Source organism: Physeter macrocephalus, chromosome 10 (genome assembly GCF_002837175.3).
Source record: "Physeter macrocephalus isolate SW-GA chromosome 10, ASM283717v5, whole genome shotgun sequence".
NCBI lineage: Eukaryota > Metazoa > Chordata > Mammalia > Artiodactyla > Physeteridae > Physeter > Physeter macrocephalus.
Genome location: NC_041223.1, coordinates 50,540,064 through 50,557,582, shown reverse-complemented (window position 1 = coordinate 50,557,582; position 17,519 = coordinate 50,540,064). Strand labels below are relative to the sequence as shown.

Here is a 17,519-nt window from a genome sequence, read left to right as displayed (position 1 = left end):
TCTCTCTCTCTCTCTCTCTCTCTCTCTCTCGCCATATAATTTTAACCTGATAATTTTAACCTCATCTGATGACCATACTGCTCACTCATTCTGCTGCAATGCATGTTCTAATAAAATAAACTGCATTCTATTTCCCACTTCTCAGAAGATCCACCTCTGCCTTGTCCACTGCACGAACTTATATTAATCGGTCTAAGCCCTGTTCAGTCACGGAGCAGCTTCTGTTCCCTTTGGGGAGGAGGTGTGGATGAGGCCTGGGGTTTCTATAGGCAGAGTGGTCCGGAGGGGAGCAGCCGTGCACCCTTAGTCAGTCCAGCAGGTGGGGTTCCCCTCTTCCACTGTCTTAGGGCAGCAATTGGAGCCCCAGTGGAAGCCCCCAAGGCCATTGCACCACAGCCAGCCTCCATCTATCCCCTACTAACCTTGTTGCCATCATCAGAAAAAATATGACTTCCCTGGTGGTGCAGTGGTTAAAAATCTGCCTGCCAATGCACGGAACATGGGTTCGAGCCCTGGTCCAGGAAGATCCCACATGCTGCGGAGCAGCTAAGCCCGTGCACCACAACTACTGAGCCTGTGCTCTAGGGCCCGCGAGCCACAACTACTGAGCCTGTGTGCCACAACTACTGAAGACTGTGTGCCTACAGCCCATGCTCTGCAGCAAGAGAAGCCACCGCAATGAGAAGCCCGCACACCACAACAAAGAGTAGCCCCCTCTCGCCGCAACTAGAGAAAGCCCAGGCGCAGCAACGAAGACCCAACACAGCCAAAAATAAATAAATGAATAAATTTATAAAAAAATAAATAAACACCATCATTTTCTACTTTCCTGGCTGGTGCCGTCCTGCCTCATCCTTGCATAACCAGGGAGAAAGTGGGCGTTCATATTAGACCTGTGTCTAAGGCCAACTTTTGCCCATGGCTCCTCTGGTTAAGGGCCAGGGGCCAATGCTGAGAGTAGGAGGAACTGTCTAGGGGCCTGGAAAAGGAAGGCTGTGCTCTGGCGGGCACGGGGTGTGTTGGGCATGGGGGAGCAGGGGTCTACTGTGCACAGGAAGGGACCTTTGCAAGTTGGACATTTGTTAGGCAGGGATGACCTGTCACATGCCTGATGTACAATCCATATTTCTGTCCAACTGCCAAGGGAGTAGTATAGGCACTGCTGTGAGTCAGGCCACATAGAAGAACAGAAACTATAGGAGACAAGAGTCTGGGACCCTGCAGGGAAAGTAACAGAGAGGACTCATTAGATGAGTGGGAAGGAAAGTGCAGGGAGAGAAGCTCAATGTGGTTAGTGCTGTGCTCAGTGCAGGGCCCTTATCAGGGCCACAGAATAAGGCGTGGCCTGCTGGAAAGAAGGCAATGCACCAACGTTACAAGGCCTCCGGCACCGAAACGGGGCACCCCGCTTTCTGAATGTCTCCCAAGGCAGGACCATCCTGCTCCAGCCGGGATGATTTATTTAGGTAGGATGCCTGGTGAAGAGACAGGCTCAGTTGACTTATTGCCTCTATGATTCATTTCCTGGAAGGGCAAGTACAAAGCAGCAGAATATAACTCCACTGGCCAAAGATATAAAACATGATCTGCATGGCTGATTAATCCTCAGGGGTTTTTGTTTATTTGTTTGTTCTGGGTATTACTGGATATACTTTTTTTTTGAGAAGGGGATGATTCCTTCTGTTCTTTGAAAAATGCTAACGATCTAATTTGTGGTTAAAAACTTTTTTTTTCTTTCCTGGAAACTAATATTATTTCAGAAGGATAGAGCTTAAATTGAAGGCATTGTTGTATGGCTTGCTGAGTGAAATGCCTTTTTTTGAGTCAGAACGCTGCAGGCTGAACACTCACATTGTGTAGAAGGGGCGTAGGAGGCAACATAACAGACCCTGGGTGTGAGGAACAAGCAGGGATTGTATGGCTCCCCAGCTGGGTCATCCCATGGTGGAAAGTGGGTGGCAGCCTACAGAGGGAGCCCCAGGGGTCCCACGCTCTCACCACCATGCTGCCTGGCCTCCCACCTGGGCTGAAGTCCTTGCCTTGAGAGGGTTGCCTTGGGCTTAAAGGAGTCCCAGCCCTACAAAGCCTTCCTCAGGAGTAAAGGGAACGGGTGACCCTCTTCCTCCTCCACATTGGCCTTCTGGTCAGGTGCCAGGGCCTGAGGGAAGGGGGGATGACCAATCTTACAGAGAGGAGGCCCCTGCATACTGTCTGTGCAGGCCCCTCATTGGGGGTTAAGAGGAAGCATGGGGCTTCCCTGGTGGCGCAGTGGTTGGGAGTCCGCCTGCCGACACAGGGGACGCGGGTTCGTGCCCCGGTCCAGGAAAAAAAAAAAAAAGAGGAAGCATGAAGTATCAGGGACCTAGGGGGTACCAAAGCAGGAGGCGGGGCGGGGGTGGGACAGCTAGGACGAGGGTCTCCTCGTGGCTTCCCTGCAACAGACTGTGTGTACCGTGTGTACTGTCTGAGGCACTCATGTCCCTACCCACTGTCATGGTGGACATGTATATCAAACAAATGGACCTAAAAAGTCCTCCCCGGGACTCTGTGGGGACAAGAGCGGCCCCTCAGACCTCTTCTCCTTGACTCTGTCACCTAAAAACAGACAGGAAGCAGCATGCTCCAGGGCACGACTCCAGCTGGCTGGTCATCAGGCCCGATGGTGTTGCAGTCAGGAGGTGGCTCCCGCTGGCACAAAGTACCACTCGCTCAGGGTTATTTTAAGTGAAGTAAAACGCCGACAGCAGGCTTCCAACTAATGAGAGGGTATCAAGATTTTTCCCAGGCCTTCATCCCACAATTAGAGATTAGGCTAGAAAATAAGGTTATTATGGAAATAAGGGGCCTGTTTTCTAGAAGGTGATACTTGAACAAATTGTTCAGGTAATATATGTTCTCGTGTGAAACTGGCCGAGGGTGGCCCCCCAAAAATATGCATATATTTACAGCAGAGCTCTGCCACTTACGGCTTGCCTAATAATTTGCCCTTATCTGAATTTTATTAAGATATATGATACCTCAACTATGTATCAATAGCATTAGCAATTCCAATGTTCTTTTTCCAGGCATCTTTATAATATAAAGACAAAAATGCAACACCACACAACCTTGCCACTCAGAAAATATGGTGATGCCCTGAAACTGGAATGTTGGCTGATGGGTAACTCCATCACACGATGGCTCAAATATTCATTTATCAGCTGATATACAGTGGTTTAAATTTAGCATACAAACAGGGGTTTATGGGCCAGCGACAAGGCACAAACGTGTAGGTTTTATGAAACTGGCACTTTAAGAAGAAAAAAGTCCCATATAAATTGCTAAGAGATAAAAGTGAAAAGAGCACTTATAAAGCTACAAAAATATATCATGGTGCTCCCAGCATGTGCCTAACAGACTTAGGCTCCTTCCTCTGCACTCCCAATCCACCTTCATAAATTTGTATTTAACCCTCATCACATGTGTTACTGTAATTGTTAATTAACATGTATATCAATGTGCTCACACATATATACACCATCATCCCCAATAGACTATGAATTCCTTAAAATTGATCATATTTTATCCTTCATTTTTGACTAGCTTCTAGCACAGTGCTAGGTATACATAGAAGTTCAACAAAGAATTGTGGAATTAATTAATTATTCCAATTAATTATCCTATCTCCTACATCTGGGACCAAGCCATTGTTGCCACTGCTTACCTGAAGTCACTTTTCCAACATTTACACAATAATTTGCATTGTTCCTATTCATCTACTAAATATACAGACTTGGGGATTGAAAGGGCCAAAGTTTCACAACCCTCAACATGCTTGCAATTTCAAGATGAAACTAGAGAGAGATTTATTGATGTGTCTCAAATGAAAATACCCTTGATGTGTTTCCTAACCAACTGGAAACAGAAAGTCCTGAAAACCAAGCCAAAATGCAAGTTCATGAAATTTGGGGCTGAACTTGGTAAGGAAGCAATTACCTAATTTAGATAGGCCCTCACTTTTAAAGTTCTTGCTCATAACAAAATAAAATAATGGGGTTATTTTCTTTTTCACTAATGAGAAAAAAATTCAAAAATAACTTATAACAAGCCTAAGATTCTCGAAAGAACTAGAGTAAATCATATCATTTTACAGCTGGAAGCATATTCTCCAAACATCTCACTTTACGGATGAGCAAAGTAAGATACTGTTTCAACGAGGGGGTCTTACTGGTGGGGAGAGAAGGACCAAATCGTGCATCAAGGTGCAAGATGTACGTGTTACTAACTTGGGTGTGACTCACTCCTTGTGACACAGTGTCTTCAGAATGTTGTACAAAGCCCTAGCCATTAATGAACAGCAATACACAGTGCACAGAGCTCTGAGGAACCACAGAGAAGCTATGAAGTTATTTATGGGTGTGACAGACAAAGAAAGCAGCAAAGAGCCACTTCAACTGACCTTTTCTCCAACCACGGGAGGTAGGCAGGGCCTTCACATTTGAGTGTCGTAAAAGCCTGACCGAACACATGTTGGGGGAATTTCTTCAGCTCATCCTCAGTCATGTTTCGAAATCCCAGCACCACATCAGACCAGAATGGCACTTCCTCAGTAGGAATGCTCCGAAATATCTGCCAACTCAAACACATTAAGTGGAAAAATTTCCTGAAGTTCTATGAAATTTCTAGTGAACTCCATGTTACATTCTCTAAAGCATTTTAAAAACACACTTCTTATACCCATACAGAGAAAGAAATTATTCTTCAATTCTCTCAGGTTCAGATAACTCAGTAGCTAAATTTAAAATGTTCATGGCGGGGGGGTGGGGGTGCGGCGTTGGAATAAGACATTTAAAAAGTTGTGTGTCTTTTAAAGATTGAATTTAACTCTCTTTTTCTAAAAAGCTCTTGCCCAGATTTTCTTTATTTACTTATGATGATGCATTTTTGAGGAAAGATTTTTCTGTTTTGCATAATGCTTTACATAAAGTATAAGCAAACCATCAAAAGTTTAAAGGTTGGCCTCAATTCTGAACAAACTATCTAAGTTAGAACAAGCAACGGTGGTGGTGCAGGAGACAGGGCTGTGAATTATGAATTAAGTTGTAGATCATCATGTTACGTTCTTGATAAGAGAAGCCAGGAGCTGTCAGGAGAAGCCCTGTTATCGTTCAGTCATGGCTGGGGCTGATGAGGCTAGAAAGATATTAGTTGTTAACAAGAAGCCTGTAACTTTGCTATCAATAGCTGGAGGCATATGTTTGGATTTATAAGTATCGGGTTCTTTACATCAATAGGAATAAATGTTGTAAAGCATGGCTGCTCTAAAATAGCAAGGGAAATCATTTGAGTGCTATACATGGTTGCTAATGCTATGGTAATTAATGTACTGGAATTTATGTCTCTAAGTTATTCATTCTATACGGTTCCTGTGGAAGGTATAAATGTTGTTTGCTGCAGGTCTCTACAACAGGCCCTCTTGCTGTCTCATTCTGCACACTCTCCCTGGGCTAGATTGCCCTCTTCCCTGTCTTCACCATCATACTATAGGCCAAACACTCAGAAGACTACATCTCCACCCCTCTTCTCTCTCCTGAGCTCCAAAACCAGATCCAGACCCATGTTGCTTACTCTCTACTGGAGAAGTCTACCCCCATGTCTCAGACATTTACCCCATGCCCACTGCTCTTTCCCTCCCCCTTTCCCCATCCACCCAGGTGCTAACTCCAGAAACCAGAGAATCATCCTTGACCTTCTCTCCTCTCTCATCCCCTACATGCCATCAATTATCAAGTCCCATCTAATCTCCTCATAAGCATTTCTCAAATCCATCTGTTCTCTATACCCACTATCAACACCTAATCTATCCCACCATCATCTCTCTTTCCACAAATCTGTTCTCCACACTGCAGACAGAATGTTTTTGAAATGCAAATATGATCAGTTACTTCACTGTGTAAATCCCTCAATGGCTTTCCATTACCCTAGACGTTTTTCAGTCCCTCCAACACACCAGGGTCACCCTAGGTTCAGGTCTATGCATGTACTATTGCTTCTACCTGAATGCTGCCTCCTCTGCCCTGGACCCTATCTCTGTCCCCTTCACCTCTACAGGGTCAGCAGACTAACCTACACTCATGAGGATAGTCTCCACTGAAACATCACTTTTTTTCTGAGTGGCTTCTCATAACTTACCAGAGCAAGTTTATTCTCCAGGTAAATGCTTCCATAGCACCCTGTACTCTTCCCTTGGTGACTCATGTCTCATATGTAACTCATTAGATTTAGGACATTCCCTACAGAACATAAGCCACATGAGGGCAGGACCATGTCTGTCTTTCCTAAAAAGTCACTCAACACATATTTATTGAGCATCTACTATATGCCAAGCAATATGTACTAAGTTGCTCATTTCTATTTCCCTAACTCCTAGAAGAGTACCTGATACTGGTGAATGCTGAGTAAATTGTCTTGAAGGAATAAATAGATGAATAAAGTTTATACTTATGCCAAGGTGCATAGGACATTTGTCCCCTTATCTTCACTTGACTGATTCAAATACTTTTTGGAAGCAAGTGGGATAAAAATCATTCATATGAGGAAAATAAATAACTCTTTTTTAGAATGGCTTAAAGTACATTCCTTTTAATATCCTCAATAGTGGCAAAGTCTTGCTCTTGAAAGGACATTTGAATCTTGGACACAACTGTTTCCAAAAATTACTGAGAGCTGATGTTTGTGAATTAGACTGGGTCGTGTTGGGTTTGGACGAAAACAAAGTGTGACCATAAATCAATGACAACGATGTTTCTATGTGGCTTATCAACTGGCCCTGGAGACAGTTACAGTTTCAATCCATCTTCAGAAGGTAGAGAAGTAAAGTTGCTCCTTTGGGTAGGGACTTTGAGAAATTAGTGATCTCAATATCGTTTGGTGTTTGTGATGGTGAGGGAGAGCAAGAAGAGGAATCGGGTGGAAATCTGCCTGATGAAGGTACGTTCACCAGCAGAAAATGTCAGCAGACAGCCTGAACTCAAAAGAGGAGACAGGACAATTTATTTTTAAACAGCATGAAAGATTCAGTGGTTTTGAGAACTTAGTAAAAGGCAGACATGCCTCTGTTCTTCAGAGGCTGTAGGGCATAGTTGTGTTATCACATAGAATAACACAGACAATGTATGTGTTATGTCATAAATTAGAAGTGATAGCATGGTTAGTGATTTCTGTTTGAGAAGATATAGAAAGGTATTGTCATATTTTAAGTGCCAGTGTGTGTTAGAAATGTTTAATATTTTAAACTCTTTTATTTAATTTTGCATTTCTTCTGAAATTGGATGTGAAAAATCAAATGAAGCTTGCTAACCATTTCAGAAATATTTTTTCCCAAATGGCACTTTAAAAGGTAACTTTAGGGCCTCCCTAGTGGCGCAGTGGTTGAGAGTCCGCCTGCCGATGCAGGGGACACGGGTTCGTGCCCCGGTCCGGGAAGATCCCACATGCCGCGGAGCGGCTGGGCCCGTGAGCCATGGCCGCTGAGCCTGCGCGTCCGGAGCCTGTGCTCCGCAGCAGGAGAGGCCACAACAGTGAGAGGCCCACGTACCGCAAAAAAAAAAAAAACAAAAAAAGGTAACTTTAGTGACCTATAAAATTTGCTTTTTTGGAACACTTCATTCTCCATGGACACCAAATAAGAAAGATGTGCCTGTGCCTTGGGCCTCTGCACCCATTCCCATATCAATCACACCTGTTTGCTTTCCAGCAGCCCCCCGCCCCATCAGCCCCATATAACCCAAACTCGGTGTTTACCTGCTATATGTTTTTTTAGCCATATTTGTAAATCACTGCATATTCCCTGAGGAAACTCAAATTAGCATTTGTGATGAGAAACTATAATGGTTGTTTATTGTTTAAAAGTCTAATGCTATAACTTGTCTTTCTTGAGTTCTTTGGAGTAAAGCCTAAAATGTTCTTCTAAATCCTCCTACATCTAGTTCAGCACTCTGCTCATAGCAGGTACTCAGTAATATTTTCTGTTGAACTCTAAAGTCTGTTAAGATCACTAAATTCTAAAAGAACTTCAGATTTCCTCTCTTACCCAGACACCAGGAGAACACCAGCATCTTTAGCTTCTGCAGAATTGGCAATTGCAAACAGGTGATCAAAGGTCTCTTTAAACCACTGCTTCTGCTTGTGAATGGGTGTGTCTGTGATGGTGGAGAAAAGCAAAGCAGAACAGAAAGGAAAAAAATGACAATGACTATCTTCAGAGAAGCTCCTTCCTACAAACTGGGAAAAACTAAAGAGGCAGGGAGAAACATTTAGATAAAGTACCACATTGTGGTGGAGGATCTGTCAGCCACCAGAGTTTTGAATGTTGACACTTGCTGTCAGGGTTGGTTCATATAATTATTAATCAACAGAGGGGAAATCAACCAATGAAGGAAAAATCTAACATATGGGCCAGCTGGAAAGGGCGTATTGGCCTTTGGCACTAGGCGTATTCCAGAGGTCCTTGAAAGGTCCATAAACAATCTGAGCCAAGTTAGCCAATCTGGCTGAGGCATCCAGCTGGCCACACAGTCCAGATGATAGGAGAAAGAACCCAGGGCCTCTTTCCTGAGGGCTGAAAACATGGCAGGAGATAAGGGGAGATCTGTGGGGCCCAGGTCAACCAGGTCGAAGAACAGACTGAACATCAGTGGGAAGCCAAGGTTGCTCACCCTTCTGATACAAGGAAACAAGGCCTGCATTGTGGAACTGAGCTCCCTACAGCCCCAACCAAGGCTGCCATTACCTCCATCCCCCTCCATTCCATGGAATCGTAGACCAGCTTGGAGTAGCATTCCTGGGGTCACCAGGGGTGTGCAGGGACCACACCTCTCTGTCAGAGTCCTGTGGACTAGTGCCCCCTATCCCCCAGGCATCTCTGCCTGTGTACAAGAGATTGGACCTGGACATAGCTCTGGAAGGGTTCCAGGCCTTCCAGGGAGAAAATACAGGTCAGGGTTCAAGCCCCCAAATAAGTGTCCAGTGTAGGCACAGAGAGCAAGCATGACACAGAAGCACTGACAAATCCAACTGTAGATGAAGTATTTGGCCGTCTGATCCCTGTGGGAAGGTCATAAGAGAGAGTCCAGGGTCAGGCCAGGGACTGGGGAACAGTACTCCTGAGGGGCTGCTATAGGGGGAGACACAGAGGAGATGGGGGAACTGAGCAGAGAGGATACTGGGTCAGCTTTGCTTGGAGAGATGTCCCTAGAGCTCACGGTAGAGATGAAAAGCCCCTGGAGGCATCCTGCTTCCAGGTGAATGAGGGCATTTCAGTAGCAGGTTTTAAAGCAATTCACTTGTTCAGGAGCCAGCAAATATTTATTTAGTAGTGGATCTGTGCTATTGTCTTTAAACATATGATCGTGTGAACTCAACACTCCCAAAATTGCAGACTGGGTCTACTGGTTTACAAATAAGGAGGAAATAAATAATAAACTGCAAAGAACTAAATTAGACCTTATATGGATTATACCCCAACAATCTAAGGCAGTGTACAAGGCTGTATTGAAATGCACACCCCCGTTCCCACTCCAAACCTTAAAAGACAAAATAGTGACTGCTATTCACACACTGCAAAAGTCACCCCAAAAGAATAGACAATTCCAGTTCAACAGTGGGTAAAGCAAGCCTGGGACCTAATTCATGTTCAAGTGCTGGTAAAAGAAAACTGTAGCCAGAGTAGCGGTAATAACAATAGCAAGTGCTGACATAGCACTTACTATGTCCAGACACTGTTCTAAATGCTTTACATGTATTAACTCATTTAATCCTCACAACAAACCTATGGGACAGTATGGTCCCCATATGGTATTGACATTTATGGGCACAGAAGATTTTCATCACTGGGGCTGGTCTGAAAGAAGCCCAGAGAGAAAACCAAAGCCTAACTAGCAGCGCCAGAGAGAAAGACTCTGATCCAGGGGCCCCAATCACCCAGCCAAAGGGTGAGGTGGGCCTCAGTGGCCTGAATGAACTCTCAGGTGAGCCTCCTTATTTGAAGATGATTCCATGACTATCAGGCAGCCTTCTCACCATTCACCTGGGCCTGATGCATACAAGGGTATGCCTGGGAGACAGACACAAGGACTCTGGTCACAAGAAAGGTGTCCAGTGTGAACTAGCATTCTTCAAACACACCAGGCTCCTGTGCTTGTTTCTTGCGAGGCAGCTCCCAAGAGGTACACTAGCATCACGGGTGCTGACAAAGCCAAGTTCCTGGACTGCAATAGTGAGGCCACTGCCCTCCCCACCCTGGCAGAAAATGGGTTTATCCTCTGTTAGGTGAAGCAGGGGGTGTCTCTGGACTAGGAAAACACCAAGTGCAGGCAAAGGCAGGGATACCCTAGTAAAAACAAGAGCGTTAAGGAAACATGTGCAAACCACAAGCTAAGACCCCAGACCTCTTCTCCCACTCCTTCTAGAATGCTGCCATCCAGGCCTTCACCCACCCCAGCCAGGGGACTGGAAGTCTCTTCTCTGGGGAACATGACTTGCCCAAGAAGAAAGACTTAAATATAATGACATCAGAGGCTCTCCAACCAAACAGCACTCCCATCTCACTCCAGTGAGCTTCAAGGCAACAAGCCCTACGCAAGGACCCAGAAACTCCCATCAGCTGTTTAGGATCCTGCTCTTAAAGGTCAACAGACAGGTAAAGATGACCACATGGCCAAGGAAAACCTGTAACATGAAAAATGAGCACATCAAATTAAAAAAACACAACTTGGAGACAACAGAAACTATGCAGGGAGGAAAAACTTTTAAAACTATTACTAGTGTCTTCAGAAAGATAAGATATTGCAACCATAGAACACAAATAGTATAACAAAGGGAAATTCAGAGAATAAAAAAGATCTTTGGAATATTAAAAATGCTACAGTAGAAATAATAAATCCAACAGCAAGGCAAAAGAAAAAATTGAGAAAATCTCCCAGAAAGTAAAGTAGAAAGAGAAAAAGATAGAAATAGGAAGGGGAAAAAATTGAGCCAATGGGAGGACTCGTCCAGGAAGCCCAGCAAAACAGCAATTCCGGACAGAAAGGCAGAGACGGCAGGAGGGAGGAATCGGCAATTGGGTAACTCAGAGATTGTATCTTGAACTGGAGACATGAGTTTCCAGATTAAATGGGCAGGGCAATTTTCAAAATCCAGATTGCTGTTTTTTTGTAATAACTTATAATTATTTGACTGCTTAAACTATGTCCATGTATAACTTTGATACAAAAATAAACACTAAAATTAAAGGGGAGAAAGGAGAGTGGAAATGAGGAAGTGAAGACAGTGAGTATAAACTTCATTAGCTGCAGAGTGATTTTGTTTCCTATGTAATGCTATTTCCTCCTCTTCCCATTTCGTATGAAGGATACAGAATGGAAAGGACGCATGAAAGTGTTTTTAAAAATCAATGCTTTGGGACTTCCCTGGTGGTGCAGTGGTTAAGAATCCGCCTGCCAATGCAGGGGACACAGGTTCAAGCCCTGGTCTGGGAAGATCCCACATGCCACAGAGCAACTAAGCCCGTGCGCCACAACTACTGAGCCTGCACTCTAGAGCCCTCGACCCACAAGTACTGAGTCCACGTGCCACAATTACTGAAGCCTGGGCGCCTGGAGCCCGTGCTCCACAACAAGAGAAGCCACAGCAATGAGAAGCCTGCACAATGCAACGAAGAGTAGCCCCCGCTGGTCACAACTAGAGAAAGCCCGCACGAAGCAACGAAGACCCAACACAGCCAAAAATAAATAAGTAAACAAATTAATTAATTATTTTTTAAAATCAATGCATTTTTAGTCCTGATACATATTGACTGATTATTTTTAAACTGGCTTAGAAGTGAGGATAATGTTAGTCCCATTACAAGTATCTTCTGACTTGATGGTCACTACTGGTATCAGTGGAAAGACTTCGAGTTACCAGTTACCAACTGCGGTAGCCATTGGTGCTGTTTACCAAATACTCTGTCTGTCTACCTTCTGGGAGCCTTATAGAATTGCACTTCCTGGCCTCCTTCTGAAGGGTGGGAGCATGTGACTAGCACTAGCCAATGAGCTGTCACCAGAAGTGATGAACATTGCTTCCTGGCCATGAACCTTTCATTGCTAAGGCAAGACCCCTCAGAGCTCTCAATCCCCCAGCTACAGATACTGACCACATTCAAGGCTCTGGCTGCTTCATCAGCTTAGACCCCTGAGTGATGAACAGAACGCTTGCTGATACTCAATCAACATACAGTATGAGCAAGAAATAAACCTTTGCTTTTTTTTTTTTTTTTGTGGTACGCGGGCCTCTCACTGCTGTGGCCTCTCCTGCTGCGGAGCACAGGCTCCGGACGTGCAGGCTCAGCGGCCATGGCTCATGGGCCCAGCCGCTCCACGGCATGTGGGATCCTCATCCTCCCGAATCAGGGCACGAACCCGCGTCCCCTGCCTCGGCAGGTGGACTTCCAACCACTGCGCCACCAGGGAAGCCCAACCTTTGATTTTTCAGCTGCTAAGATTTGAAGGTTCTTTCTGTCTTGCTGCATAACTGAGCCTTTCCTAACAGATGAACCAACAAGATGTCAAAAGTGCACATTACACTTACGTGAACATCCAGCTGTCTTTGTCAACAGAATTCCACCAACGCCATTCTATCTAATGTCCATCATATCTGACAGAGGAGCAGAAATCTCTTTCTCACCTGGATAGACAGGAGGAATAAGCATTCCGGCTGCCACATCACTCGTGGTCTCGGGAGTGAACTGGTCTGAAATGACTGTAATGGAGCATCGCGGGACCAGTTTGGAAATGCACACAGCGGTGGAGAGCCCCATCACACCAGCTCCCACGGCTGCAATCCGTACTGTATCCATGGGCCTGTGAGGAGGCACAGTGTGAGCTACAAACCTTGTTTCAAGAGTTATTCCATCCAGTACAAAGCCTGAAGGTTCTTTCCTTAGGTCCACAGCCTCTCCAAATACGACCTTTCTTGCCGGCATTTCTCATGGGATAAAGAGAGCTCCCTGTAAGCCCTCTTTCCATTAAATGTCAGGGTACGGACAAGATCTCCATGGAGTTTAGACATTAGTCCCAAACCTGCCTGGAGTTGCCTTTAGAACAAAGGACAGCTGAGTAAGTCTGCCCTTGGGGGTGGATTTCTACATCCCTAAACCATTTTCCCTGTGGACACGGCCTAGGGAAGGTCGGTGAAGTAAGCGAGGTGGACAAGAGCAGCAGAGCTGCTGCACCTGCTCCCAGAAACCTCCTGAGGAGCAGCCACTGAGAGGGCACGACCCAGACCCAGGGCCAATTTACAACTCAGCTGTTACTGCTTACAAACTGCTTTTTAATTATGACAAGGTGACACAAAGTCTGAACAACGGAACTCAGCATCTCTCCTGCTCTTCACTCTAACTGGAAACCCGCTCCCCCCATCAACACCCCTGTCCTGAAACCCCACCCTCTGAGAGCAGGCTTTCCAGGTAAGGAGCCTGGATTCCTTCGTGGACTCGAGCTCTGATTCCGTAAACTGGGGAGTTACCCATGGTCTCCTGACCTCCACTCCCTCATCTGTAAACCAGGCCAGGTGAATTCTTTCTTAGATCCTGCGGGTGCAGGATGCACAGAGATGCACTGAGGTTCTCTTGTAAAGGGGGCTTCTTCTGAGAGTCCATGTGGAAATGCAGGAGACAGACATCCAGGGGCCTGGGCTGGGCATCCTGAGACTGGCACCCAGGGGGGAAACCAGAGGGTTGATGAGGGTTCAACACTCTCCCACCACCTCACCTCTGAGCACCAGGTGTCCACTGAGCCCTCTCCACTGTCAGCTCCCGTGTCCCCCCACGCTTCCCTGCTTATCTTTCCACTTCTGGTTCCAGCTAACTTCCCCTAATAGGTCTCAGGTGGAAACTCCAGAGAGAGAAAATGCAATTAGCCCAACTGGTCGTCACCATCCCTATTAAACAAAGCTCTAGCCCCAGCCCAGCTTGTTGGGCTGACAGAGCCTATAAATCTGCCCTTGGCACAGGTGCCCTTCCTTGTCCAGTCAGCAATAGCCAGGGCATCAGGTCACAAGGTACAAATCATGGCCACCTGCACGTAAAATTCATCTTTTCTCAGGAGGGAGTGGCATGGTTCGCTCCACTGTGAGTATAGCAAAAGCAGTCAGTGCTCACTTCCGTCTCTGAAGGTCTCTGGCACTGAGATATTGTAAAGTCTTCCAAAGTGGTTTAGTGTGTGTTATTTCCATTTCTCAAGCAGTATACAGTTTCCTCAGCCATAATTTTATCTCACTGCTCCCCAGTGAGCTGGCTAGCTGAGAAGGAACAGGATTGCCATGGCAGAGGGAAGAGATGGGAAGGGTCCAGGGCAAGGAGCAGACCAGTGGCTGGGGGGCAAGCTTGAGGAGCGTAGTCCTGTGCGTGTCCCCCCCTAGAGGTAGAAAGCAGACACCTATCCCCTTACCGGCTTTCCTATTTCACAAGGCCTCCCCTTCCCAGCAACTTTCTCAAAATAGCTCGAATAAATTAAGTTGCAAGAGAAAGTAACCTGTGGCTGAGAATATCCAGCCACCAGGGAAGAGAAAAGTGACCCAGCAAAGTGGGTACATTCTGGTCCAGTGACCTGTGGATCTCTGTCACCTGATCCCACTTAGACACACACCCCCAAACTCGTGGAGTAGGTCCAGAAACACCCCTGAGCAGAAAGCAGGAGCATTCAAGTACCTGTCTCTGAAAAGGCAGCCTTGGAACCCACCGAAGGCTCTGGCACCAAAACTTGTTTTCCCAGTGAGTGGTTGGTCTAGTGCCCTGAGAGAAAGAAAAAGCAAAACTGCTTCCCATTGGGGGATTTATTAAGGACATTCCCTCTAATCTGAATCTCCATTGGCCCACACGCCTCTGTCTCTGTCACTTATTACCCTGGAGAAAGGAGCAATTGACCTCATCTCATCCGTGGAGCTGCAGCTCTGCTGATCCCCTGGAAGCCGGTCCATGCTTGGCAGCCCTCGCTTCTCTTTCTGGTTTACAAACCCTCTGTCTTGCCACAAATCTGGGATTTCTCCAACTGATTTGTAAGCGTGGTAAATAAGGGGTGAACCTGTCCAACTTCCAGCATGTTCCATCCAGAAGCAGACGCGTTTTCCTCATGTGGCTGCCCCGAGTTAGCAGCCCTCTCCTGTAGGTGCCTGGCTCTGCTGAGTCAGCTGATGGGGGTGGGAGTGGGGTTGGGTGAGAGCAGAATAATGTTGTTGATCACTAAGATGATGACCTGATTGCAGCTGGAAAAAATGATTCAGGAATTAATATAGGATAAGAATCAAATGATCTTTAGCCCACATATTCAAATATTTGCTGAGTGTCCACTGTGTAGTAGACACTTTACAATCAGTGAGTCTGTTTATAGGGAAGCAGTTTGAAGTATCAGAATAATGATAATAATATTGTAACTAATATGTATTTAACATTAACCCTGTGCCAGACACATTCATGATACCATGTAACACAATCACCCTATGAGGTAGGTACTATTATTATTATTCCCACTCTATAGATGAGCAAATTGAGGCTCCAAAAGACTAAGGACAGGCCCAAAGTCTCTTAAGTGGCAAAGCTTCATCTGAGTGTTAGATTCCAAGGCTCAAAGTCTTAACCAAAGCATGTACTTTGGTGTCAGGAGACCTGTCTGTTTTACTTTGAACAAATCACCTTGCTTCTGAGTTTCAGTTTCCCCATTTGAAAATTGGAAATGAACTAATTTTGTGAGCACCTGCTGAATTAAGATGTGTAAAATTCCTTCTACAAATAACAAATGCTGGAGAGGGTGTGGAAAAAGAAGAACCCTCTTACACTGTTGGTGGGAATGTAAACAGGTACAGCCACTATGGAGAACGGTATGGAGGTTCCTCAGAAAACTAAAAATAGAATTACCATATGATTCAGCAACCCCACTCCTGGGCATATACCCAGACAAAACTATAATTTGAAAAGATGCATGCACCCTATGTTCATAGCAGCACTATTTACAACAGCCAGGTCATGGAAGCAACCTAAATGCCCATCGACGGATGAATGGATAAGGAAGATGTGGTATATATACACAATGGAATATTACTCAGCCATAAAAAAGAATGAAATAACACCATTTGCAGCAACATGGATGGTCCTAGAGATTATCATACTAAGCGAAGTAAGTCAGAAAGAGAAAGACAAATACCATATGATACCACTTATATGTGGAATCTAAAATATGACACAAATGAACTTATCTAAGAAACAGAAATAGACTCACAGACATAGAGAACAGACTTGTGGTTGACAAGGTGCTGAAGTCCAGGAGTTGATGTGATCTCCCTGAGACTGCAGGCGAGCTCAGCTTCACAGTCCTCTCCAACAATTTTTCAGGAACTTTTTACTTTGGGCTCTGGAGGTCCCCAGAGCCTCACCTGTGCAGTGTGTTGGGGTCCTCCCTGCCCACCAGCCCCTCCTGCTCTGCTCTCCATGGGCATCAATGGCTCGAGACATGTTAGCCTTGCTGGTGCGTTAGTTTGCCAGTACATCAAGGGCCTCAAGCCAATGGAACTTGAATAGCCTCTTCAGAGGCTATTGAGGAAGCAAGGCTCATGGGACCAGGGATTCAGCAGTGTATGGCTGCAGGTTGGGGCAGGGAAGCATGGGAGGGGTGAGTTCAGGGAGATTCGAGCCTGTGATACATTGGCTTAGCTCTGACTTGGGACACAAAAGTAGAGCAGAGTCTATAATTGAACACTTTCTTCCTTATAAAATAAGACTTTTAAGACTTACCTGTACAGGGACTTCCCTGGTGGTCCAGTGGTTAAGAATCCACCTTCCAATGCAGGGGATGCAGGTTCGATCCCTGGTCAGGGAACTAAGATCCCACACGCCACGGGGCAACTAAGCCCGCACACCACAACTACTGAGCCTGCATGCTCTGGAGCCCGCACACCTCAACAGAAGATCCCACATGCCACAACTAAGACCCTACGCAGCCAAATAAATAAACAAATATTTTTTAAAAAAAAAAAAGACTTACCTGTACATCCAAGAAAATCTCTAACGTTTGGTCCCTGATAGGGGTAGGTGGGCACAGGAAGAGGCAGGGAATGAATGAAGAAGATGAAGTTACTTAGGGAACAAGAAGCTGTCAGTATATACTGGTACAGTGTGGGCTTCAGAGATAAAATGAGCAGCCATTACTGACTCTTGGCAAATTCAGATAAGACATGAACACCCACAACTCCCAGACACTCTGTTGGGGGGAGATACCACAGACTGGTTTCCATAGTCAAAATTCACAATATTAAATAAGAAAATATTCCTCTTCACCACCACAAGAATTTATGTACCCCCTTTGCATAATGCCATTTTACAGAATGAACCCTTTGTATTGAGTATGTGGTAAGTATTTGATAAGAGTGATCAAAAGGGGACAGGTCAGCCCCTCAGAACTGACTGTTCAATTGAATACGTTCGGAGAGTATATTTTTAATATGAACTT

The 17,519-nt window shown here is 45.5% G+C and overlaps 1 protein-coding gene across 3 annotated transcripts in view; it reads right to left on the bottom strand.

The window, feature by feature from the left end:
• DDO (D-aspartate oxidase) overlaps positions 1-16,936 on the bottom strand; it is a 29,220-nt gene extending 12,284 nt beyond the window's left edge. The window contains exons 1-5 of one of the 3 annotated variants that reach the window (XM_028494547.2): positions 16,293-16,936; positions 14,945-15,282; positions 12,706-12,881; positions 8,072-8,180; positions 4,439-4,615 (exon numbers count right to left, since the gene is read on the bottom strand). In XM_028494547.2, coding sequence (XP_028350348.1) covers positions 4,439-4,615; positions 8,072-8,180; positions 12,706-12,881; positions 14,945-15,126 — 644 coding nt within the window. In that variant the 5' untranslated portion in view covers positions 15,127-15,282; positions 16,293-16,936. Of the gene's footprint in view, positions 1-4,438; positions 4,616-8,071; positions 8,181-12,705; positions 12,882-14,728; positions 14,826-14,944; positions 15,324-16,292 lie in introns of those variants that run through there. The other 2 variants (XM_028494548.2, XM_007117959.4) reach the window with 2 other exon arrangements.
• Positions 16,937-17,519: the final 583 nt, after the last annotated feature.